A 27,605-nucleotide genomic window follows, 5' to 3' on the forward strand; every position below is an offset into this window, starting at 1 on the left:
GGCCATTGGAGTTTCGGGTCTCGCAACATCATACCCCTCACTCAGGTGACCCAGCCGGGGTGATCAAGTCCCGACTTACGTCCCAGTAGCTACCCACGATCAGTCCCATTAGGGAAAGACATGGCCGCACAATCCTCCGCTCCCGAACTACTCTGCCGGACTGGGAGGTCTGGCGAGTGAAAGGACTAGGCTCTGTGGGTTGACTCCTGTCCGGGCCTCTCCTACTTCTCACCAGGTCCACTCATGCTCTCACCAGGTGCAGCGCATGACCTGTGCGTTGCACCAGACTCCCAGCCCCAGGACCTGTGTGTTGCACCAGACTCCCAGCCCCAGACACTTCATTCAGGAGTGGCGGATTATTGAGCCGCAGTGGTTCAACAGGCTCCACCTGCAGGGAAACGGTGGTGCTGCAGGCTCCGCTTGTGGCTTGAATGGCCCTCCAAAAGGCCTTACTGTGGGCTGTTAGGCCTCCTCACGGAATGTCCTTGTCCACATTCCGGCTGGTGGTCACCAGACTATACCTGGTATAGTCTGGTGACCACCCGAGAGATGGTTGGTTCCACAGGTGAGTAAAGGATAACTTAGGCTTGATTCTAGTTGTTTAGTATCTAGTAGTAGATACTTCAACACAGATGAGCATGACTGTGAGTATTCAAGAGAATTGGATAGGATTTCTCCTTGATAAGTTTTTCTACTCAGCCTGATACTAGTCGAGTAGAGTATTTGTACTCTTTTCTTAGGTATTTCACTCCGTTTCAATATCCATGTACTCAGGTAGGTTATTGAACTCTTAATCTACTATGTAAGGGAACTTGGCATTTATACAGGGGTGGAACAAATAACATGAACAAACAACAAACAGGACTTGGAGTCATTATCACGAAGGCAAAATGACAGTTTTTGGTTTAACCACATTAACCCTAGCTTACCTGTTCTGGGCATGTCATAATACAAATCAGCCATTAATGCGTACTTACTATACTTACTGTATACCATAACCCCACGCTGTGTGCTGATAGGCTGCTGCTGGGGCAGTTCTGCCTAGTGTCAGAGAATGGGTTGGCTGGGAGAGTCTGGCCTGCCCTGAGATGAGCTGGGCTGAAATAGAGCAGCACTAATTGAGTGTGTTTGTGCGCTTGTGTGCGTGTGCGTGTGCGCGCGCGTGTGTGTGTGTGTGTGCATGGGCGCGCGCATGTGCGCGTGTGTCTGTCATGGGCACAGATGCCACCATGGATAAGGTCTATTTAGTGATCAGCCTTATTATTTAGACAGGGTTTAGTTTAGGGAGCTGGAGAGTAGGCTTAGAGGCAGACTATTTACACACACACACACACACACACACACACACACACACACACACACCGCAGCTCCAGTGCTGTTTGATTATTCATGTAAAGTGTGTCATGTAGTGCTTTCTAACCACTTTGCAGTGCTCTTTGCTGCCAAATAAAAGAGAATTAGTCCTCTGCATAAATACCGTGCCACTATTGTGGCATAACCAACTGTTTTACTGCAGCAAAGGACCACTCAGGGAAATACAATGTTATATCACAGCACTGCTTTCAACCACATGAACCCTAGCGCTAGTATTCTGCCGGCACATGTCCTGCAGAAATGTCATATCTTCAAGCTCGTTGTGAGCCTCATGGATCTTTGTAGATGTGGTGTAAGGAGAAAAACGAGGGGCTTAGCATAGCCCCCAGGGGCATCCATCCCAGTCTACTAAGTACACTATAAGATCCTCAGGGTCATATCTTCCAAAACATACGCTATTCCTGAATTGAGAGGCTTAAAACAACCCCTTTGCATCTATAGCGATGAGCTTTGCGCCCACATCATTTGCCAGTGGAATTGACTAGTGGAATTGAGGCGGACACACCCCAATGCAATCGTGCCCTGTGTTTTACACCATGCATGCACCATAGATTGTCTAAATGGGACCCTCATTGTTAATTTAACTCTACAAATGGACCATTTGTGCACTCGCTGTACAGGGTCCATTTGGTTTTATTTGGTTGGTGTGTGTTGTTGTAACTTGTAACTGCATACCGATTTCCATTTATACTGTATAAGGGGTTGTGTGTTATAGTCCATTTTCCCCAAATCATGAGAGAGAGGGATGTAACATGCGTGCCTGTGTACTGTACTCAACAACATATTTATGCATGTTTGGAATGTGTACTGTGCCGTGTTGTGTGAATTTTGAGTAAGGAAAAAGGATTGAGTGTCTGTCGATGTGTGTCCTTAATGTGTATTTGCTGAATAACTCCAGCTTGCCTTGAATATTAACACAAGGTTAAGTCATTCTGCATGCCACAATAAGCTGACATTCTAGCGCGCGCACACTCACACACACACACACACACACACACACACACACACACACACACACACACACACACACACACACACACACACACTGACTCATATTCACATTTTTTTAAGGAAGTAAATTCAATTAATCAACAAGCATGGTTGGTTATTATCGTTCCCACTGAGATAGACACATTGAGAACAGGGATTTCAAAGCAGCTCCGCATACAATAATTACTCCTTTGTGTATGCGTGTGTATGCATGTGTGTATGCTGTGGAGAAGATAAATGTGGAATATTAATGAATCTTCCTGAAAGAGAACTCTTTATCGTCTTAATTCTCCTCTCTCTTTCTCTCCCTCTCTCCTACTTCCTACTCTTTCTCTCTCATTATTTGTGGCTTTGTGAAAGACTGAGGAAAGGGTGGGTTGGAGGAGAAAGGTTAAATAGGAGTCGCCTATCAATATATCAATGTGTAGGGAGTGCTGTACAGAGTTTCTTTAGTGTTTGTCTGTTACATTATTTTCTAGTTCTGGACAACTGGCCAAGTAATACTGTATGCATTTCACACAAAGGTGTAGATCATCTACGGACAACATCACAGGTCCAAATCCCAAAGTGAGCTACTGCAGCTTAAAGAGGCCGACTGTCAATATGGATGCTATTTTGGATTCGGTCCATTCTCATGTTCTTTCTTGAATTAATTACTTAATTATTTCAGTAATGACTTAATTACTTCAGTGATTTATGTGTGTGTGTGTGTGTGTGTGTGTGTGTGTGTGTGTGTGTGTGTGTGTGTGTGTGTGTGTGTGTGTGTGTGTGTGTGTGTGTGTGTGTGTGTGTGTGTGTGTGTGTGTGTGTGTGTGTGTGTGTGTGTGTGGCAGTGGGTGTATTTGGGAACTGGCTGGTGGTGGAACTCAAAGGGTTGATTGCCTTTTCCACTATCACCGTTTTGCTCTCTCTAATACTCACGCACACACACACACACACACACACACACACACACACACACACACACACACACACACACACACCTACACACACACCCTGGCTGTTGCAGTCATTAATATTCTGTGTGGACTCATTGTCTTTCCGCACTGACATTTACATTTAGATTGTTTATCTCTTGTGGATTGTGTGTGTGTGTGTGTGTGTGTGTGTGTGTGTGTGTGTGTGTGTGTGTGTGTGTGTGTGTGTGTGTGTGTGTGTGTGTGTGTGTGTGTGTGTGTGTGTGTGTGTGTGTGTGTGTGTGTGTGCACGCGCACATACATATGTCTCTTTGTTTGTGTGAGTTAGTGAATGTGTGCTCAGTAATGGCCAGCATTTGCTGCTCTCTGTAGGCAGCAGACCACCATAAAACACCCAGCAGTAAGAAGAAGGGATGGACATCATGGACACACAGAAACACAGAGAGAGACATAGCTGTACTGTATGGAACGTCTGTGCTGTGCTAAGAAAACACCTGCTGAATTAAAATGAGAGGGTGAGAGAGAGAGAGACATGTAGTGGGAGGAGAAAATAAAGGATTGGAGGGAGGGAGTTATGTGGAGGTGAAGAAGAATATGACTTATACACAGTATTGCACGTGCAGGAGCGCTCGTTTTCTTGATCTGTGAAATCAAGGGCGATACAAGGCGAGCCAAGGCATCTCATTCTCAGTTACGTAGGATAGGGCGATACAAGGCGAGCCAAGGCATCTCACTCTCAGTTATGTAGGATAGGGCGATACAAGGCGAGCCACGGCATCTCACTCTCAGTTACGTAGGATAGGGCGATACAAGGCGAGCCACGGCATCTCACTCTCAGTTACGTAGGATAGGGCGATACAAGGCGAGCCACGGCATCTCACTCTCAGTTACGTAGGATAGGGCGATACAAGGCGAGCCAAGGCATCTCACTCTCAGTTACGTAGGATAGGCACTTTCAGCTTCAGCCTATTCCTTTTTCCATCACCTTTAACTATGTAACAGTTTCCTTATGTTGATGTACAATTATATTGATACTGTGAAGATGGTCAAATAAACTGATGCAGTGATTTACGATTCTGTCCCTATACTCCCTATCTGTACATAACTTGGAATGTGCTGAGTAGTGATGTGCGGGCCGGCTTTTTTTCATAACCCGCCTGTCCCGCCCCGCCACGGGAGCCAGCCCGCACCAACCCGCCCCGCAAAACAATATATTAATCAACGCCCTGCAGCCCGTGAAAACAAAGTAGCCTATAATGACCGGCTTTTCAACACCCAGCAAGTCCAGTCCATTCAATAAGGGCCTTTCTCTGCCCCACCCATTGTTTATAATGTGTTTAGTTTCCAAGATGGCCGCAGCACCAGGAGGGGGTGGGGCAGAGGTGAGTGGGCGGGGTCGACATATGCCCTTACTGGGCTGCATTCAAGACATTTGCCTTGTGTCTGACAACTGACTTGTGTCTGAACACAGCTTTGATGGATGTGTTCTGCCCCCCCCCCCCTCCCCCCATCAAACAAAATGTTTGGTCAAACCATATGGACTTCCATTGGAAATGCATTGTAGCGGCCATTAAACACAGACACAAGACAAACGCAAGACAGGTGTCTTGAATTTGTGAATGCAGCCCAGTAAGGGCATATGTCGACCCCACCCGCAAACCTCCGCACCACCCCCTCCTGGTGCTGCGGCCATCTTGGAAACTAAACACAATATAAACAATGGGAGAAGCGTGGGGCCGAGAAAGGCCCTTATTGCTTTGGAGCGAGAGAAGGGAGGGGGCAGTGACGTGCAGAGGGAATTTGAAGGGCAGGAGCTGGAATTCGAAAAGGCACCTTTATTTTTCTTTTACATTTCAACCCATAGATTTAGAGGAATATCTCATTTTAAACACTAGGAAATGACCCAACCAGTCTGCCCTGTAGCCCAAATGACTGATTATCAAAGTGAAATGAGCAACTGGCGGCCCGGGGGCCACATGCAGCCCTCACCTTCACTTAATGCGGCCCACAGGTTAATATCTGAATACTGATATATTATTGATTTCAGCTGTTACAATTCCAAACAAGCCAACCCAAGGCAAAGCTAGAAGGGGAAGGAGGCACACCATCTTCTACGTGATGGCGCAGCTATAAACACTGCAGAGCTCTAGATCCTGATGCTGGATAGGAGGGAGTGGACGGCAGTGATCCAGGAGATTCAGTAGTAGAGATTCAGATGGTGTTACACATTGCATCACATCTTGCACATCTTCACCTGTCTAGTGAGTGGCTGCGATGGTGTGTAATTATTTCAGCTGAATCGAGTTTGATTCAAACCTGACTTGATCAATAAGAAAATCAGCTCATATCCACTTGACAATATGACAAAATGGCGTTTTGAATGAGCATGTGTTTGAGCGAGTGTTTTGTTTGATGAACAACATAACAAATACAAGATATAGAAAACTCTGGACTGAAATATAACTTTGGACAGGGATTTGCTAAACAACTATTAATCTGAATGGAGGGTATTTTGTCTGATGCTATAATGGATAGGCTGGCCATTGAATAACCAAATCAGAGGCATTTTCATCGTCTATCTAATGGAAAAAGCTCATTTGACTGTGTGCAAAAAGGCCTTGTTACCCTGTCAACTAACCATGCTTCCTCTCAATTTAACACCAGGTATAGATGCACTGTTGGCTAAATGGAAACTTCCAAAGCGATGTTCTATCATGGTCCAAAAGGCTTTCATTAGTTTGCCAGTCAACCTGCCTGTCAGACAGGGACACAGTAGTTCTTGTCTCTGCTCTACCCTGCAGTCTTTCTGTGCAGCCTTGAGAAGATCAAGAAACAAAGCCAAGGCTGACAGATGCGGCGATATAAAGGAAATGGAGAGCATTGATGAAGCCTTGGCGAGTCAGAGTAGTCCATACCGTAGGCTACAACCCTTTGCTGGCTTGCTCTAGGTTTCCCTTTGATCTGAGACAAACAGAATTGAGAGATGGGTAACTGGGAGAGAAGCAGACAAGACAGCAAGCAAAGTGATATGAGCGAAAAGTCTGGAAAGTGATATAAACCTGATATAAACCAGTTGAATGTGCACTATAGATACCCAGCAAAATCTGGATTGTTAATATGATTTTGTCTATGTCTGAAAATGTAAGCACCCTTACACTTTCAGAGTTAAATGAACAACTCCAGATTTTCAAACTTGAGAGCTTGAATCCAGGTCACAGGAGCTCTTCAGAGCCGGCCATAAAAGTAGCCTTTTTATTTCAAATAATAGTGTGCAACTGGTTTTGATTTGGACGCAGGGTTAAAGTCAGAAGAAGAAAGTTTGCTGCGGGGGGCTGTGTAAATGCCTGATGGGTTTCTGCAGCGTGACGACACTCGGTCACACACGGCCGTCTCCCTTTTAAATATTCTCTATCTGAGAAAGAAAAAGAAAATCCCACCGTACCACACACGCTGTGTTCACCTTACCTAACTCTGAGTGTTTTTGTCCTCTGTTCCCCAAACATGAAAAAGATAACCCGCATTATGGGGGCATGGGGCTTATAATAATGTTGGATTTTACACTACTCTTTGAAATATCTAAAACTAATTATAGAACCTTTTGATCGTCCCTCATATGTAGAAGGAAAGACAGAGACAGAGGTAGAGACACATACACAAAGAGGGAGAGAGATTCGTAGAGATAGATTCCGATACAGTGTTACTGCAGAGCTGATTGGCTTAGAGACCTCCAGCTGGCTGCTTATATCGGCATGCCTTGCTTCCATGGCGAGTTGGCGACTTAACCATGCGTTAATGTGTGTGTGTGTGTGTGTGTGTGTGTGTGTGTGTGTGTGTGTGTGTGTGTGTGTGAAAGAGAGATTGGCGAGGGAACAGGGGTTCCAGATGTTAAGTTCATTCTCTCTTTCTCTCCCCATCTATTTTAATCCACACACTCCCTCTCTTATAGCCTCATAAAGGACCATCTGTGACTGCACGCACGCACGCACGCACACACGCACAGTATACAGTACACTTGCATACAGTCAAATAACACACAGCACATAAGCTTTGCTTTAGCTCAGCCAGGTGGCTTGTTGGCCCCAATTGGGTCCTCATCCACCTCTGGCTCTGTAGGCTGATTGGAGTGAATGCAGGTGCTTCGAAATTAGTCATGGTTGAACGCTGTGTGTGTGTGTGTGTGTGTGTGTGTGTGTGTGTGTGTGTGTGTGTGTGTGTGTGTGTGTGTGTGCGTGTGCGTGTGCGTGTGTGTAACTACCAGTACTACATAGTTTCTGGTGGTACAGTACAAAACAGAGTTGTCTTGGCCCAATGCTGGCCCAATTAATATTCTGAATGAAACACCCTTTATTCAAATGAAGCCAAACCTCACCATCCCCTCTGAAACCACAGCTAATTTATGGTGATTAATGATGGTCAAGATGATACAGTATCTCACAGTGAGGCTGAACAACACTCTCTTACATCTGTTTGTGTGCTTGAGTCCTATTAATTTGGTCTGTCCGTCCATCCGTCCGTCCGTCAGTCTGTCCATCGCTCTCTCTCTCTCTCTCTCTCTCTCTCTCTCTCTCTCTCTCTCTCTCTCTCTCTCTCTCTCTCTCTCATTCAATTCAATTCAATTCAAAGGGCATGAGAAAACATGTGTTTACATTGCCAAAGCAAAACGTGGAACAATACAATCAAAACAAAATGTATGTACAATTGAGTCAGAATATCAAAGTCAGAATATCCAATTGTTCAATTTTAATGTACTGAGGTCACTCGATGCAGAGTGCAGGAATACACACAATGATTAGTAGTCTTTAAGATGGTTATGTTCCATTTGATATCCTTCTCCTATCACAACAGCTCACGCATCTTGCTGCTGTGTTCGCATATTGTGCTTCACCCAGCAGATTTTTTTTTTTGGTAATTTGTCATGTTTTCAAACTCTCCTTGGGTGATTGTAATCTAAGGGAAGTATGTGTCTCTGATGTCTTGGTACAGTGGACAGACGGTTTGGAAATGTAGCTCGGTTTCCACTTAATTTTGTGTGCAGTGGGTGCATAGTCTGCCTATGACGGCCTTTCTCTGTCGCAAGGCTGCTCACTGAGTCTGTACCTATAGTCAAGATTTCTTTGTTTTGGGTTGGTCACAGTGCTCAGGTATTCTGCCACGGTGTATTCTCTGTTTAAGGTCAGATAGCATTCTAGTTTACTCTGCTTTTGTTTCTTTTTTGTTTCTTTCCAATGTGTCAGATGGCGTTATTTTTGCTGTTTTATAATTTGGTTTATTCCAGTAGGTTTTCTATCTGGTGGCTCTGCTTGTGTTTGTGCACAGAGTTCCAGGACCAGCTGGCTGAGGGGGCATCTCTGTAGAGTTTCTCTGTGTGTGAGTGCCTTGTTAGGGAGTGCATCTGGGTAACTTTCCTTTAGGTGGTTGTAAAATGTAAGTGTTTTATTTTGATTATGAGTGGGTATCGTCCTAATTCTCTCTCTCTCTCTCTCTCTCTCTCTCTCTCTCTCTCTCTCTCTCTCTCTCTCTCTCTCTCTCTCTCTCTCTCTCTTACAGCCACCAAACATGATGTGAATGGCAACAGGACTGTTCCACCGTTCCCAGAGGGGACAGAGATGGTGATATTTGGTGAGTTGCTTGTGGAGAGAGAGAGAGAGAGAGAGATGATTTGAAAAGGTCCTTTATTACGCACTGCCGGGTAATACAGATCAAAACCAGGATCTTAACTACATGCCAGTCTTGAATATATAATCACAGAAAGAAAAAATAAATCACAGGAACAACACCAGCCTTTTAAAGAAAGGATCAAAAGGTGAAGAGCCGTTCAGCATCGTCCATCACTGTGCACAATACTACTTTTGCATTGAAACCCTCCAGTTCATCCACCATCTTATAATAGGGGTGGGACAATGGAGAGAACAGAAGACCTATCAGCTGGAGATCAAAGTTCAACATGAACACTAACAAATTGATTGTATCAGCATGATGATTGTGCATAGACTGCTAAAATCTTGAGGTTTAATTGGACTCTCAGAAAGAATGAATTTTAGCCACTCCCTTACATCAGTTACCTGCCCTGTCACTTTCAAATAAAATGAACATGATATATGAAAAGATATAAAAAATAGTTACGGAGGGCTTAGGGTTTTGATGTCGCAAAAAGTGGTACATTTCTATTTTATTGTCGGCTCCATATAGAGATCTAATTGGCAGCGGGGGCAGTGTCTTGGGTTTGATGAGGGCCCAGGTTGGGCCGGGCCTTCATTTTCGGGCCTGTTGAGAACTCACGCCGGCTGCCGGGCACGGCTGCACTAATACCTTTGGGGCAGGCCCGTCTAGAGTTTGAATGGACAGATATCAGTCAAAAGGGAGACATCGTAGAGGAAGGACAGGTGGGGAAGGTTCAACATAATTATGGAATGTCAGAACAGGTCAGCTCCAGATATGGAGATCTAAAGGTTTGAGGTCAGATGTATTGTTGCTGGCCGGCTCCATGCAGATCTAGGTGATGATCGAGTCATTAACATTCAGGATTGTTCAATGTTGGGGATGGCAATATAGTACAGTATTTATAACTAAATGTTGTAACTAAATCATTCGTAACCACTTCTGGTTGTACCTGACTTGATAGACTTGACTTTATAGACCTGACTTGTCATATTGCGCCCCACTCCTATCATTTCTTCCTGCTAGTGTGTGAGAGAGAGGGAGAGGCGCTTTAGGAATGCTGCTGAGGAGGTCGGGATGAGAGAGAGCAGAGCAGCTGTGATTAAATTACCTAACTCAATCAACCCACGCCCCGGCCCCAGTAAAGCATTAGGAACCAATACACACTATAGTAGATAACACATCAGGTGCTTTCAGATGCCATGCAGAGCTCTGGGAAGTAAACGCCTTTTATGTTCTTGTTAAATGCTTATAACCATTATACTTTGTTGCCCGGGGTCCCCCAGGGGTCCCCTCCTTTTCCCCCTCTCCACCAAATGTATTTATGACATGCCCAGAATTAGTTAGGGTCAGTGGTGTCATGGTGTTTTTCTTACTGGTACTACAGCGTACGTCGCGCACATGCATGTGTGCATCGCGGCATGCACACAGAACAGCTGATATAGCCTAAGCCTATTGTTAAATTGTGTGTGAGAGTGTGTAAAAGTAGACTTAAAATAGTCAGACAAACATCTTTACTGCACACTAGCGAAACAAAAAAGTTTGCTTTGGACGAATGAATCTGTTCTTTGATGGAGGAGGAGGCATTCTTCTTATGTGCAGAACACCACACAGCAGCAGTAGGCTACTGGAGCCATAGCCTACTGCTGTAAGTGTGCATGCTTACCGTATAGGCTACGTGCGCTCAGGTATAAACAGTTAAAGCTGTCCTGTTGTTATGCAAAGTAGTAGCTATTTGATTCAGCACGGTACTTGTTTTGGGTTATAGATTCGCACAAAACTACAAATCCAGCATCATATCATGTCCGAGGCCACCACAACAGTGCCAAAAAACGACCAAGATTCATGAAAAGAGACATTCAACATCAGCCTCTCGCTCTGTAGTGGCCCTGTGGAGCTACAAATGACCCACATCCACAAGATGAACTTCAAAGGCCATGTCTAAAAGCTCTGAAAGCTCATATCCCTTTGTAGCTGTTTTCACTTTCCATGCTGGATTTAGTGTCTGCAGTGGCTATTTCACACTAATGTAAGAAGAAATGACTTGTTTACACTGTGATGCATAGATAGACTGCCATAACCACACACCATTTGAGTATTTACCATCATCATCCACAATCCTCCAAAGTAGTGAGGCCAGCATACAGTAAGTACAGTAGATGGTTTGTATAATGTTAAAGAAATTTCACAATAAAACAATTATACAAATCATGTACAAAAAAATATTAATGAATATGAATACACATGAAATGTACAAATGTCTGACAGTGCAGAATGTAAGCTTTCAAAATATTTGAAGAACATGGACTTGATTGACATGTTTTGTCTTTTGATGACCTGACTCCCGATTTGGTTTTCTATTGTTCGTTGCTTCGTGAGATCCCACAAGTTGCCATGGAGATGGTGTTGGGCCAATAGATAACTAGGAGACGTTGGAGGCAGCAGTTGAAGAATGTCTGTATTTGTTTAGTATGTTGGTGGTTAGCCTCGATAGCCAGGCTTTCATTTCGTCTGCGCGAAAGATGAAAGCCTGGAAAAAGCCGTGGGCTGAACAAGTCTAAAAGTGGGAGTCAACCCTTCCGGGTGGGCGTCGCTCTAAATGATGTGACGTAGCGCTGCACTAGGGGGGAGAGGAGGGGCCGGGGGTGACGGACAGATCGATGAGATCCAATCAGGGTGCGCGCATTTCTGAGGCGCGACCCGCCCCTCTAGACGAGAAATGTCTCGCTCTGGGTCAGGCTAGTTGGTGGTTATCTTCCAGGATACAACACGGTCTCCACCAGGCCAGGATCGGAACCAATTATTGATCCCCAAACCACTGGTTGAGAACTTTAAGATATGTCCTATACATGAAATAGAGAAGCTTTTATAGTAACCTACTGGTGTTTTACGTTGCATTTATATGCTGCCAGTATTTATTATAGCTGTCTCTAATATATTCCACTGTTGTTTTACTGTCCAGGGACTATTAGGTGGTGCTAAATATTTAGTGTTATTTTTTACGATGGCTAATGTGTTTTTTTTCCCCTCGCTGTCCCAGTGTACATCGGATGGTTGAGGGCCTGCAAATTTTATTAGGCTGTGAAGTCAAAGCAGGAAGAGACAGGAGAGACATTTGAGGTTGTGGTTTACTGTGTTGAGAGAGAGGCAGTTAATTTGGACACATTTGAACACACACACACAGAGACGTGAGAATGGCTCAGAAGCTCGCACTCATTCGTCGCTTGATGAGTAAATTGTTATGATTTGCTCGATTCACTTTTCGGCCTTTATTTGGCTACGCTACGTCAAAGAAATCCCATTTCCATACATGCCAATGGAGTCTGACTTTGGTTATGGGACAACTGCGTTGACTGACAAGTTTAACCCCTTCAGCCAATCAGCCTAACCAAAAAAACTGACATCTCCAGTCTACCAGCGCCATGTCAACCACACAGAAATGAGCAGGTTCGGGCTGACCTAGGGCCTGGGTAGAATCTAATTGAAACCCACATGAGCATGCCCAATTACTATTAGGGTCTACTTGGGTGTCTCATACAATTACCTAGTTGGGGCACACCTAAGGTGCAGAACCAATTTAAAGCCCACACGAGTGAAGCATCTGGTGCCAGCTGACATTGTCATATAGGTTCCATATAGTTTGCCCACCTGTGTAGAGAGCAGATATCGAAGCAAGCTAATTCTACCATTGTTCTTGAAGAAAGTAATTTGCGTATAGATCTTTTCTCTTTGGGCTTGACCCTGTCTTATAGCTGCTTGCAGCTATATTTATTATTATTATACAAAAATATCATGTTTCTAATTGCTGTGTTTTGCCTCTCATAGGGATGGGTTGTTTCTGGGGAGCCGAAAGGAAGTTCTGGAGACAGAAGGGAGTTTACTCCACTCAAGTGGGCTATTCCGGAGGATACACACCAAACCCCTCCTATGAGGAAGTCTGCACAGGTAGTGCGCTCTTTTTCTCTCTCTCTCTCTCTCTCTCTCTTGCTCCAACCTTTTCCTCCCTACTACCACCCCCACCCACCCCCCGCCACTCTTTCTCCATGTGGACCAACAGGGACACATAGGCCTACATACTCACACATTTAAACAGAAAACAGCAGATGCATTCAGGCGTACATGCATTCAAGACATAGCAGAGACTGAGAGCAGAGCATAGAGAGTGAATAGATTCCCCCAGGTCCTATTATACTGGGCCATGGATGAGGCTGCCACTGAGGCCTGACCGCTTAGAGCACTGCAGAGTCAGGGACGGATTAACCCCCAAGAGGGCCCCTGGGCCGGTAATTTCTGCAGGGTCCCCATAGGGCACGTGCGCGCGACATTCTTGTGTTTTTATGTGTTTTTATCATCTTTTTGACCAAAATGTAACAAAATCAATGGCCAATGAAGGGTCCCAGGAACCCTTTTCAGGGCGTCAAACCCAGTACCGCACTGTCCAATTTCCCTGACGGGTCCCTGAGAGCCAAGGGCCCCTGGGCCACGGCCCCACTGGCCCAATGGCTAATTTGTCCCTGTGCAGAGTGTATGTGCGTGTGTTTGCAATTGTGTCTTTTTTTATCAGCACCCCCAAGAGATAACTTGCGGCTCCAGGACCAAAGTGAATTCAGTGTTAATTCTGCATTATCTAAGATGCCCTCTCTCTCTCTCTCTAACGCTTCAAACGCTAAATTGAAAGCAGCCTTTAAACTAGTGACTGAAATTTTAAAGTATTTATATGCAATAAAAATATAATGTAATAAAAGCAAGTGTAAAATCTGCTAAAATGCCCATAGACTTAATGTGATGAAAGTTTAATTCTGCAACCAACAGGAGGGGAAATGAAATAGCGACGACACCTTCTAGGCCATTGAGAGCTGCAGCGTTTTCACTAATTCCGTACTGGATTTATTTTCAAGATCAAAATCTTGCTGGCTGGCCTGGACACCAATATGATGCGTGTTTGTGCACTAAAGCCTGAGTTATGTACACCATCATATGATGGTGACACTGACTCACTATACGTGGCTGATCTGTCTGTATTTTTGTTTTAGTTTTTTAGTGGATCTGCAATTTTCACATTTCGATGCATTGTGAGCTTGTAGATCTGCTATTTACAGTGTGTGACACCGGCACACAACTAGGCTAAGTGTTTGTTGAAGAAAAGTGCCTCCTGTGAGAAATCACACTGGTAGCGTACAAATTTCCCTTGATGAAAAAGTAGAACATTGAGAGTCTTGTTACCACGGGAACAGAAGTCTGTATACAGATCAAAGACTCTCTAGCCTGCAGGGGGCGGGGGGGGGCTTAAGGCGCTGGCTGAGTCTATAAGCACGCGTTATTTTCTTCTTCTTTATTTTCAATGTTTTACTGAACAATACAACTGCAGTCCTGCACAAAATCATTTCATCCACTGCCATATTCCATGGTGTAAACTTGAGGTTCCAGAGATGTATTCGACTTCTGTGGTGCACTTTTTCTGTGCATAAGCCCGCTCTCTCTCGCACGCACGCACGCACGCACGCATGGACACACACACACACACACACACACACACACACACACACACACACACAAACACAAACATGCAGTGTTTCTATCTATAAATTTACCGGTCACTCGGTCGCTGTCTATTTTGCTCGTCGCTGTCTTTCAGAATACTTCCTTAGCATAGAGCAAGACAGCTGCTCGCTTCGTGCGCCTCCTCACAACGCCACGACGCACGAACAGTCTCACGGCACCTAGCGCCACGCAGCCCTGTCCTCCAACCTCAATCTGCCCTGCATTACGCACACCAAACATTTTAACAATCATCTTAATTAAAGCGCAAATAACATGCATTTAAAAACTGCTTTTAATATTTAATATCATATTGTCCTCAAAGTTATTTCTAATGGTTTGAGCCTCAATCACCACTCTGATATAACCAGTCCTTGTCATTTATTTCTGGACTTTGAAAGCAGTTTTAGCTGCAGTACCACAATGTCCTGAGGTGGTGGGGGGTGCTGATATGCAGATTATTTAATATTTGAGTCATTATAATACTGATGCTAGATAAAACCAGGCTTGTTTCCATTCCATGCCAGCTTGGAAAATCAACAATGGTGGACATTGTAAACAAAGTGGAAATGCAAATTTGGAACTGAAGACTGAAGAAGAGGAGGAATTATACAAAGTAGGGTGACATTGATGACATCACGACGAGGACAAAATCAGTTGAGGTGTTCCTGAGAGCAATTTCCATTAAAGCACCTATATGATATGAAAGACTGATTGTTCAAATTTGGTTATTTGTGGGGATAGAAAACACATATGGGAGCCCCAAAAACCCCAAAGAAATTGAAAAAGTTGAATTTTATGTTATAGGTCCTTTAAATGAATTTGCGTCAAAAACATGATGCAGGCTGTTCCGTTTTCAAATAAACATGATAATGCAGGAAACAGACGGTGGATGTTATGGAAGGTGTTTTGTAGGCTAGTTGTACTAAAAGAAAATAGGTGAGGGTAAAATTGTGTATCTGGCAAAGGTTTCACGCATGTACACACACATGCACGCACAAACTCACACACGTGTGCGCGGGTGTATTCACTATTCATCCTCTGTGCACAGGTAGAACAGGCCATTCTGAGGTGGTTAGAGTTGTCTACCATCCAGACCAGGTCAACTTCAACAACCTCCTCAAAGTCTTCTGGGAGAGCCACAACCCAACCCAAGGTACTGTGTCTTACACGCACACACACAACACACACACACACACACACACACACACACACACACACACACACACACACACACACACACACACACACACACACACACACACAGGGTTTAGGGTTAGGGATGTCAATGGAAACAAGATGGCTATAAGGAGTTGGGTTTATTTTTTTCAGCAATCAAAGCATATTTGATGTCCCAGATGGTTAGGCGTATATTTGCTATAGGCCAACTGCTAGGGTACATTAGCATGGCAGTCGCACATACTCACGCACACACACACACACACACACACACACACACACACACACACACACACACACACACACACACACGCACGCAAACACACACACACACACACACACACACACACACACACACACACACACACACACACACACACACACACACACACACACACACACACACACACACACACACACACACACACACACACACACACACACACACACACACACACACACACACGCACGCAAACACACACACACACACACACACACACACACACAGCAGGACCCCACTCGTAAGGTCATGTGGCAGCCAATCTATGGATTTTTTATGTTTGATTTAAGCAGTGATGTCATGTGGCAGCCATAGTTCACATAAGTGTGATTTTCTTTATTGTGCCTTTTTTATCTTTTCATACTTGATATTGTGCTTCTTCTGTTGTTAAGTGTACAGAGACACCCGGGGTGATACTGCATTGTAAACAAATAAAACTGAACTCAACTGCTAATACTAGCCATATTATTTTAGCATCCAAAGCCAGCTGATTCAGCATGTTATATTAATTAGAAATATTGTCACAAACAAACCTTATTTAAAGATTCAAAGAAGTCTGGTTAGCAAAATAATTGCACCTCACAAACTTCTATATTGCTTGTAGAGTTATTCCTTATTAGACATTCTAGAGACATTCTTATTTCCATTGTTGACATCAGAGGTTCCCTGCTTTGATACCAGCAGTTTTGTGGGGTCGGTTCAAAGTCAAAGGAGGGGATGGAGATGGGGAGATAAAGACAGAAATGACTGGATCTTCATCTCCTCACCTACTGTATATGGGCATTTGGCCCATGCTGAAATGTTGTTTATTGCAGTGGAATAAACTGCTCTCCCCCACACTGTGTGTTGTACGCACACACATATGCATACATGCATATGCATACATCTTTGTTCACCATTAACTCCCACAGTATCTGCTTACACAAAGACACTAAATTCATATTTATGTCCTCTACGGATTTGTCTCAGCGTTATACTAAAGCTAATAAAATATGCACATCACTTAGTTGAGGTGCTGGTGTACAAAAGATCATGAAGACAAAGAATAAAACATATGCTCTAATGTAATTTATTGACAATGTTTTGAGCCAAGGCTCTTCATCGGGTCAAACTCCAGATGTGTAGATACATTATAATAGATACAATAACAACACAATAAGGTTATAAGGTCCAAAAAATCTAACAAATGTTAGTGTTCATTTCAACATTTACATAACATAACATAACACTTGTCCATAACCATAACACAGTGGAAAATCACTAATGGACAGCATGAGTTTTAAAATCTAGAGAGAGATTTAAATAATCAGGTAACTTAATCTTGGGTAACAAGAGTTAGAAATGGTTGCATAGATAGTTATAGAAAATGGTTGATTGGAAGGAGTCCTCGTTCATTCCTTTGGGAGACATAGTGTTGGGTGTAGATCTCCTCGTCTAGGGCATTGAACATGTTCTAGAGAGGTCACATTGTGTTTAGCGGACATAAAGTGCATTGCAACTGGGTTTTTGGATCTTGGTTGTAAATAATGTCAATAATGTAAATTCAATTTTATTAAAGTGTCAAATCACAACAAGTTGTCTCAAGAACTATACATGTTGAGCAGAGAACCGACAGAGATCCCACCCTGAGCAAGCAATTTTGCGACAGTGGTAACGAAAAACTCCCCCTTAGGAAACGTCAAGCAGAACCAAGCCTGGCCCAGCCAAGTGTGCTTTCTGGTCTAGACAAGAAGAAACGTCAAGCAGAACCAATTAAGCCTGGCCCAGCCGTCAAGCAGAACCAAGCCTGGCCCAGCCAAGTGTGATTTCTGGTCTAGATAAGCGGATTCCAGTCAAATACAGGCGGTGGATCCTATTGGTTCACCGATCCGAGCACCTGCCCCCCTGCTCCCCTCCCCTCCCCAGCGAAATACAAGGAAGTGGGCTTCCTATGCCAGATCTTCCAAAGGGTTTCCCCAGGCTTTCATTTTTGAGACGAATGTGAACCAAAAAAAAGCCTGGGTACCAAGGCTAAGTTGAACCCTATTCTAGGGTGGGCGCCCATCTTCCTCGCCTGTGAGAAAGAAATAGAGAGAGGAGAGACTGAGAGGGAGATTCAGGCAAATACAAGTAGCAATACTAATAAATGCAATTGTGTAAGATTGTAGTAGGCAGGCAAACAATGGAATGAGTATTATATCCCAGCATGACGTCAGATGTTACAAGGCAAGTATAGTGTTCAAGCGCTAGTATAGTCAGCTAGTATAGTCAGAATAGAAGTCGAGTCGGACATTGTGCCCGTCCATAGGTTGAGACAAGAGGGTGTTATGATGGTGCCACATTATCTGTTGTCCAGTTGTCAGAGATGGTCAAAGGAGATTGCATTCGTTAAGAGATCATCTGTGAAGGACTTTCCAATCAAGCGTTTTCTACATCTTGTTGCCCAAGATTAAGCTACCTGATTATTTAAATCTCTCTATAGATTTGAATAATCATGCTGTCCATTTCGGGTTTTTCCACTGTTGTATTATGGGTAAATATAAATGTTGAACACTGCATTTATTAGATTTTTTCTTTTTTTTTACCTTATACCCTTATTGTGTTGTTATTGCGTACATTTATGTGGGCGGGGTACACACATCTGGAGTTTGACCCGATGAACAGCCTTGGTTCGAAATGTCAATAAATTACATTAGAGCAGATGAGTGTGCTGCTTTTCTTCTTTTTCTTCAACATTATACTGCAATGCTTCAACTCTTCTGTAGCAGATAATGATCATATATGCAACAGTAAGTATACTGGTTTACCACAGCACTTGAATCCCATTTTCCTTCTACTACGATATGTATTATTCATTGTATTTTGTATTGCATGTATATTTCACTGTGACAAGCAAAAACACAACTTGTGCAAAGTGGATTGGCAAGTCCACCGTCCAAGAGATTTCCTACCCAGAGCACTGGCAAAAATAAATACAGAAAGACTGGTGAATATATACGGTTAGGAAATCTTAAGGGGTAGACAACAGTAGGGAGAGGCAGACAATGAGGAAGACAGCATAGGGGGGTAGGCTGAGAGGGAAACGGTATAGGAGGAGACAGACAGTAGGAAAGATGAGAGGGAGACAGTAGGAAATCTGAGTGGCAGAGAGCAGTATACAGTGGGAGACAGACAGTAGGAAAGCTGAGAGGGAGCATCTTTGCCACTACGCCATTGACAGGAAAAGGCAGGAGGAGATAAGGAGTGGTGGAGGCACCATATCACGTTTCTGTCTGTCCCCTCTTCTTCCTTTGACCTTCTCTGTCCTCTCTGTGTCACCATGGATGCTCGCAGCTGTACTCCATACTCAGGCAACAGTGGAAATTTGGCTCATACACGTACAGTACACTCAGTCACCAACTTTGACAGACATGTACAGTAGTTCAGAGTGTTGTGTCTGCACTGCAGTGTGGATCTGCCTGGATACAGATATGTGACTGGAGAGGACCACGTATTAACCCATTCTGACCTGAGATCAGATTCATACGAGGTTTCCACTGGACACACGCTGGTCTGACGAACCCATTCTGACCTGAGATCAGATTCTAAAAATGTCAGTCGTTCTTTGATTTTTTTTCAAAAATAGCAGACCTACAAGCTCGTAGCGTGCCACTCGGTGGCGCGATATGAGCTTGTAGATCTGCTATTTTTCAATAGCTAAAGCATAACATGATGCCAACACCAAAATGGGTGCCCGTTCAGAATGGGTTAAGAGGTGTGCTGCGTGTGCATTGGCACTGCCCTCACAATTCATTCAAACATTGATTGATTGATTGATTGAACAGTTTATTAGACAAAAATGTATAAACAGAAACAGAATACAGTCAAATCAATAGAACCAAAAAAAAAGACGTGACCAATAACGACAAACTTCAGAGTAAATGCGGCCATGTCTTTCCGGCACCCCAGAGCTTCTATTTTGAACGAATCCCGGCACTGATTGTGTTTTAACAGTGGAATGCAGTGGCATTCGAGTTGGTCTGTGTGTGGAGGAAAAGACATTGTAACATTCCATCTCTCTGTTGAGCCCAAGCCGGCATGCTTCTAGCACACAGTTCACCGCAACACAGCACATTTTGAGCTTGTCGATTGGCTGTTTTCAACGAGGATATCTGGAATGGAGCCATGAGGGACTTGAGTATATAGGTATATACTGTAGGATTTAAGTGTTCAAAGCACAGTACTTGTGAATGTGCAGGTGGATACATGTGAATCATGTATACTAACCTGTATAATGTCAGATACACTATATCATGCAATTGGTTTCTTATTCATCAAAATGATTAGCAACAAAAAGATGTGCTACTTTTATATTTTTTTCCTCATCTTCTGTTTTAATTACATAATCATCATTCTCCATCTGTCAAAAGCCTCAGCAGATGGGAGTTGATGCAATGTTTTTTGTGCCCAGCAGCCCTAGCTGGCTATGCTAAGATCTCACAAACTTTACAATCTCTCTCTCTCTCTCTCTCTCTCTCTCTCTCTCGCATGCATACACGCCCTCACGCACACATCCTAGAGGCAGCAATATACCCAGATTTCACTCAGACTTGTTTCTATATCTCAATCAAGATGAACCAGACTGTGATTATAATTACATCTGTGTGCATGTCTGATTTTTGTACGTGACAGCCACCATTCTGCCTCTCTCTCACTCTTCATTCCTCTGTCCATCAGTCTCGTTTCCATCTTTTTCTGTACAGGCTACACTACAGCATTCATTGCTATTCACACTTTCAAACAAACAACTGAATGGGCAGATAGATATTACACATGTATCATTGAACCATTGTGTGTCATTTTTAAAACACAGAACAGACATAGACATGTACATAATCTACAGCAGTGGTTCCCAAAAGTTTAGCTCAACCCAAAAGAGAAATGTGACGTTTGCCCCCTAGTGAAAATAGCAGATCTACACGTGCAACGTTTTGAGCTTGTAGATAAGCTATTTCCACTATTCTTAAACATTTGTTTTCTAACTTAAGGCTGTCATTTCCTCCTGTCTGAGGTGCTGTAGAGTTTTTCCAGATTTTGTGAGAGAAATAAGCAACCAGGTCTACAAAACTATTGGTTATTTGAAGATAGGTGATCTACAAGCTCACAACACCATGCGTTGTGAACACACGCATGACTGAAGGAAAAGATGGTATAAGTAGCCTATGCTTAAATTCATATTTAGAAAATGTTTCAAAATCACACCCGTGTGAAGTGAGTGGTGCAACTCTGTGTGGCCCGGTTCCGGCGAGCCGCCCTGTGTCTGAAACGGTTGAGAAATGACAGAGTTACCGTGTGGCGGTCCCCGGAGAGTCCCCGGAACATCCAGACCCCCAGGAACACGCCCAGAGGGGGCGGGCCGTTCCGGCGAGCCGCCCCGCGTCCGAAACGGTTGAGAAATGACAGTTACCGTGTAGGGGCTCTACTGTACCCTCTACTGTACTGTACTATGCTGGCACACCCAAAATCATCATATACAGTTAATATGTGCGTGAGTGTTTGTGTGTGTGTTAGGTTGCGCACAGGTGGTGAAAAACAACCATGCTGTTTTCGTGCTCAGACCCACCCAGGCAGCCACACACATAGCTCCGTAAGGGAGTGGTTGCACCACTCAAAAAGGTCTGAGTGGATGGAATGATAATAGATGATGATGGAAGGGGAACATTTTGAAAGCTTCATGGGCAAAGATAATCAACTTCAAAATCTAAAAATGTTTTGTCAAAATGACCTCTGTCATGTAAGTGTTATCTCCAGTATTGTATTTTTGGAGGCTAATAAAAACGCCTCTTTGGAAGACTGGGAAATTACTTTGTGTCATATAATACTGATATGGAAATTCCACCATCCGCTATACCTATACATTAAGTGACTTTCCTGTGTTGTGTCCTCGACCTCAGGGATGCGTCAAGGCAACGATGTTGGGACAGCCTACCGATCAGCCATCTACATGTACTCCAAGGAGCACCTAGAACAGGCCCTGGCATCCAGAGACCAATACCAGAAGGTATGTAAACACCTTCCTGCCCCGTAGGGCTATGTAGTGGCCGTGCACAGAACATATTATAAAAGCAACGGCATAAGAATCTTTAGACAGAATATTCCAGATGCTGGTGGCATGATTGGTGAATGAATTCCATTACAAGTCCCACTGAGTGCATTCCTACTAACTACAGAGCATTATTAACCACTTGGATTCACCCATCGGACTGAGAATTGTCCACAGCAGCAGAAGATAATAATATTTGTGCACCATGGTCAAAAATCCAATCAACTGGTTGAAATTGACTTACCTCGATGGATCACTTTCCCTCTCCTCCTCTCTGTACAGTATCACTATTATAGTTGTATCTTCCTCCATTCTCCTTACATTCTCTTCTCCCATTGTTAAGCCATGTCCTGTATACTGTACCTACTGTACTATCCGTCCGTCCGTCCGTCCTCCATCCATCACATACGTACAAACCAGCATTCCCACATTCAGATACATGTAGGATGCATGTAACACGCACGCACACACGCGCAGTCACACATTCACACACACACTCACTCACTCACTCACTCACTCACTCACTCAATTCAAATATACTTTATTGGCATGACAAGCATTCTTATATTGCCAAAGCATTACATACAGTGTATGAAACAAAATAATAAATTATACATATTCAGAATCTGAACAAATAATATGAAGAAGACAAGGAAAAACATAAACAAAATGACATTTCTCTCTCTCTCTCCCTCTCTCATTCCCCCCATTCTTTGAGTAACTCATTGGGTATAGCCTGGTACAAACTCTACAAGAGTATCTCCCTCCATTTCCTGTGCAGTTGAATGCTGTTGGTGTTCAGTGCTATTGTTAGTTGTGTATCCAGGCACTGCATACTAGACAGACATTCTACCATTCTGCTGTCTGTCTGTCTGTCTGTCTGTCTGTCTGTCTGTCTGTCTGTCTGTCGCACACATGCACACATGCACAGTTTGCACACATGCACACATGCACAGTTTGCACACATGCACACATGCACAGTTTGCACACATGCACACGCACGCACACACACACACACACACACACACACACACACACACACACACACACACACACACACACACACACACACTGAACAAAGCATGCAAGCTTGTTCACATACTCCCCCTACTGGCTTCCTTCAGTGCTTTGTCCTTGCCTTTTCTCCTCATAAGCCTCTCTCTCTCCCTCTCTCTCTCTCTCTCTCTCTCTCTCTCTCTCTGTTGTTTTCTCTCTGAGCCCCCTTCATTCCATCTCTCCCCTTCTCTCCAAATCGCTCTCTATCCCTCTTCTCCATTTTACTCTCATTTTACTTTGTCTCTCTGCCCCTCTCTGTTCTCCACCTCTCTCTCTCTCTCTCTCTCTCTCTCTCTCTCTCTCTCTCTCTCTCTCTCTCTCCTGCTGAGACATCTGCTCAGCACTGCAAAATCAGCAGTGCCCTGTTGCTGTGGAAACAAGGAGGTGGAGAAGGGGTGGGTGGGGTGGGAGAGAGAGAGATATTGCTCCCCTTCTTCTCCAGCCCTCTCTCTCTCTCTCTCTCTCTCTCTCTCTCATGCAGTGACTTTCATGTGAGTCTCATACTTACTCTCATACAAACTACTGCCTCCTGCACTCCAGCACAAACTCCCCCAGCTGCTACTGTACGTCGTCTGCCAGCGCAATACGTGAACATAACGACGTGGTCAGTAGTTGATGATGATGATGGGAATAATGAGATTGAAGGAGTGGTGTGGTCAGGGTACATGTACAGTCAGGGAAGGATATAAGATAAGGAAATAGAGCGTTAACATGTATGACGTCTTTTTTTAGGCCAGCCCAGATGTTATCTCTTTCTCTTCCAGGGGTTCCTAATTACAGAACTGCAGTGATATTTGCATTGGATTTTGGATTGAGACAATAAGCTGTGTAGCAAACAGAGGCTTATGATGTTGACATGTTTTGTTCAACAAGATTATCTCCACAAATTGTCACTTTTACCATTTTTGAAAACACATACGCAACTCATTATTATTATTATTATTATTATCCTATATTAAATGTGGCTAATGGGAGAGCGGGAGCCCAGGCAGGCCACGGCCACTTCACTATGACTCACACATAACCAAAAACAAACCTGATACGGCCATACAGGGCTGGACAGGGACAAAAACTCGTCCCGAATTTGGCCCAGACTGTCCCACCACAACCAGCGCACAGTTAGCAGAAACTCTACCGCCCGCTCCGTCGAGGCACACACAAACAAACAAGACCTAATACCACCACTTTTACAGAACAACATAATAAATTATACAGACCTACAGACAACTACACAACCCTTTGTTGCTCTCACAAGAATTCTGGCAAAAGGATTCAAGATAGAAGAGGGTTTGTTTGTCACTCACTTTGCCTGCCGGTAATATGACCGGTACGTCCTGTGGCCAGTCCACCCCTGCGGCCATTCATATACAGTATAGGCATGTCATTATTACTCGAGTTTCATCCGCTCGAGTTTCATGTCATTATTACTCATCCCAGACATACATGGTCATAACGTGTGCAACTGTGCATTTACTGTATGGGACCGACTGACTCGTATCGGCAAGGACTCGAGGGAGTGCAGTGCCCACCGTTGAGTAGGGATGGAGCTTGGTAATTTTTATTGATAATGAGCACTTATCGATCCTGCTTATTGATCCGTCCCCGTCCATGCTTTTATCAAGCCCACCATTGAGCGTTTTCTAATATGTTGTGGAAAGATGAGACGACAAATCCTGATTTAATTACGATAAATATAAAATGCATATCCCACTACCAGAATCAGAGAGGCAACATTGTGTCAGCTCATCACGGGCTGACCAGCACCCCACCTGCCTCTGTCTATGATCTAGGCTTATTGTCGCCTGTCACTCGCATTATGGCCTTCAAATACAATACTTTTCTAACAGGCGGAAGGCAAGTGACCTTTTTACTTTCGGACTGGTTAATGTGTGTGTCGTCAATTTAAAAGTTACATTTTGTTTACCCGGGCAGCGCTAGTTGGCAGGTGTTCATACACTTAAACCGACATGTTTGTGCCGGGTAGCGTGGGTGAATAGATGTATTTCTCACCTCTTGTCTTGATTGTTTAGACATGACGTCCTGTACCGCTATGCTCGATAAGCCCAAACCTTATTGATACCGGGTAATCGATAAATGAGTCTGGTTTCGAGCTACATCCGTAACGTTGAGTCATTCTGTTAAGTGTTAAGTTCCTCCTGAGAGGCAATTGCTTGTGTAAAATTAAGTGTATATTACTGATTTAGTGACGCTCCCAAATATAGCTTCAAACGGCTGTTTGCTTTCATGTCAGCGAAGACTCTAGAGATGGCCTCCCACCAGTGCTTCTCATACAGTAGATGAGCTGGCATTCTCACTGCCAATGCTTACAAGCTATTTATATGACTGTCCTGCCCTCTTATTTGAACAGTCAAACAACTTGACAATGGAGACCAAATAAGGTCATTTCCTACTTATCAAGACTATTCAATTTCTGTCACTATGATCATTCATCATAGCAAATCAAATAGAAGGTGCAATATAATCATCAGTATTTCAATGTTGTTGTATTATGTTTCATGTTGTTGGAATTCTGCCCCCCACACACACACACACACACACACACACACACACACACACACACACACACACACACACACACACACACACACACACACACACACACACACACACCAAAAACATATCTAGAGAAGTTATTTAAAGAAGTGGTTCTCAATGTGGGCTCCGGGGACCCCCAAGGCTCCTTGAGAGGGTCCCAGGGTGTCCCCATCTATATGACTGATAGATATGAACAAACTGATCTCTGATATGTACACTCCAAGAGTGTACATGGAACCAAACATGTACACTCAGAGTTATAGGGGTCTGTGGCACAGTCGTTGTTGCCTCACAGCTAGAAGGTCCTGGGTTCAATTCCCACTGGGGACGCTGTGGGCACTGGGGGAGTGTTCCCTCCTCCACGTCATCAGTGCCCATACCCGAGGCGGGGTTGGCAAAAGGACCTTTCTGTGTGGAGTTTGCATGTTCTCCCCGTGTCCCCTGGGGTAGGTACCCTCACAAAAACATGCAGTAATCCTGGTCTCGAAACTACCTCCCCCTGGCTGGGAACTACCCATAGATCCGAAGTCCCGTTAGTCCGAACATGCACTGCTCCCATGCTTGCGGTTAGGTTTAGGTTTGCTCCCGTGCTTGCGGTTAGGTTTAGGTTAGGGTTAGAGATAGGGATAGTAATTTCGGAACAATGAACCTTCTGACTAATGACACGGCACCCCCTGGCTAGCCAGGGCGCCTGATGGAGGGGAAAGGAACTGGTCGGAATAATGTGTTCCTTCCACGCGCTACGTCCGGCCGGGGAATAGATGTTCATGTGAAAAGCAGCTTGGACTCCTCATTCATCCGCAGTGTTGTACCTGAACGTGTTCAAAGAACGATAGTTCACGAACGATAGTTCACGAACGATAGTTCACGAACGCGTTCTCATTTGGGCTGAACGTGAACTGAACGTACTGTATTTCTGCCTGATGAACGTCATTGTGAATGTGTTCATTTCTGAACGTCACTTTTTCTCGTTCAACTTCGTTCAAGAGTGAGTGGGGGGGTTACAGACGTTCGTATCCTGCCACCACGTTATGCTGCTTTCACACGGGCAGATGCAACGGATGCAAAGCTACACTAGTACACCTAGTCACAAACAGTGTGGTCGTTAACACACTCCCTACTTTTGGCGGAGTATTCCGCCATAAGGAATGTAATAACCTTCCGCTTTTGGCGGAATTCTCCGCCAGATAAGCTTTATTATTGGTATCAAACCGGATCGCTGATATCTATTTTTTCATTATTATTTTGGCTCTGCCTTTCCTTCTTTAGCGACCCTAGACCAGGTTGCGCAACAGCGGTCCCGTCCACCTCCCATTATACAGGCTGACTAAAAGCTGAATAACTCCTAATCTACGGAGCTCTCCATGGTTTGGATAATTAGCGCTGATTATCCGGTGGTCTAGATGGAAACATTGGCACTTTCTAGAGAAAGGATGGCTATATTTTAGCTTGCTAGCATTGACGCTATTTATTTAGCATAAGATGGACACCCACAACATCCGTTTCTGTGCTGTGTGTGCAACTCTAAATCGCCCCCACAGCCCGTGGCAGTCTGAGGTTGGCATTGCGTCCAGCAGGTGGCAGTGAACCTGCAGCAGGAGCCTAGGATCCCAGCAGCAGCTGTCTGTTTATCATTAGCACAACCACGAACGTCACATATACAATGAATTACTCACCTAATGCTGCCTGCAGGTTCCATGTTTAATTCCAGGGTGTGTAACCTACATTGTCTAAGTGACAGTTTTCATATTGTAAATATGGTCGCTAACGTGGTTTAGCGACTAGTACTTGCCTCATCAAAATAAGAGCCACTTGTATTGATTAGTCAACACTAGTTTTATTTCCACATCTACTTACAGGACGTTAACATCTCATTTGAGTGCCTGTCAGCATTCTCTAAATCCCTGTCTCTCAGCTGGTGTGCAAATGGCTATAGGCTGTGGCAATAAAAAAGAAAAGAAAAAGAAAATAACGAAAAATAACAAAAATAGTTCAT

General features: G+C 44.1%; 1 protein-coding gene across 1 annotated transcript in view; it reads left to right on the top strand.

Moving 5' to 3' along the window:
• msraa (methionine sulfoxide reductase Aa) overlaps positions 1 to 27,605 on the top strand; it is a 76,165-nt gene that overhangs the window by 27,427 nt on the left and 21,133 nt on the right. The window contains exons 2-5 of the mRNA XM_083789986.1: positions 8,829 to 8,900; positions 12,765 to 12,884; positions 15,529 to 15,633; positions 21,849 to 21,955. Coding sequence (XP_083646112.1) covers positions 8,829 to 8,900; positions 12,765 to 12,884; positions 15,529 to 15,633; positions 21,849 to 21,955 — 404 coding nt within the window. The remainder of the gene's footprint in view (positions 1 to 8,828; positions 8,901 to 12,764; positions 12,885 to 15,528; positions 15,634 to 21,848; positions 21,956 to 27,605) is intronic.

Source organism: Protomyctophum parallelum, assembly GCF_964188405.1.
Source record: "Protomyctophum parallelum genome assembly, chromosome: 19".
Taxonomy (NCBI): Eukaryota; Metazoa; Chordata; class Actinopteri; order Myctophiformes; family Myctophidae; genus Protomyctophum; species Protomyctophum parallelum.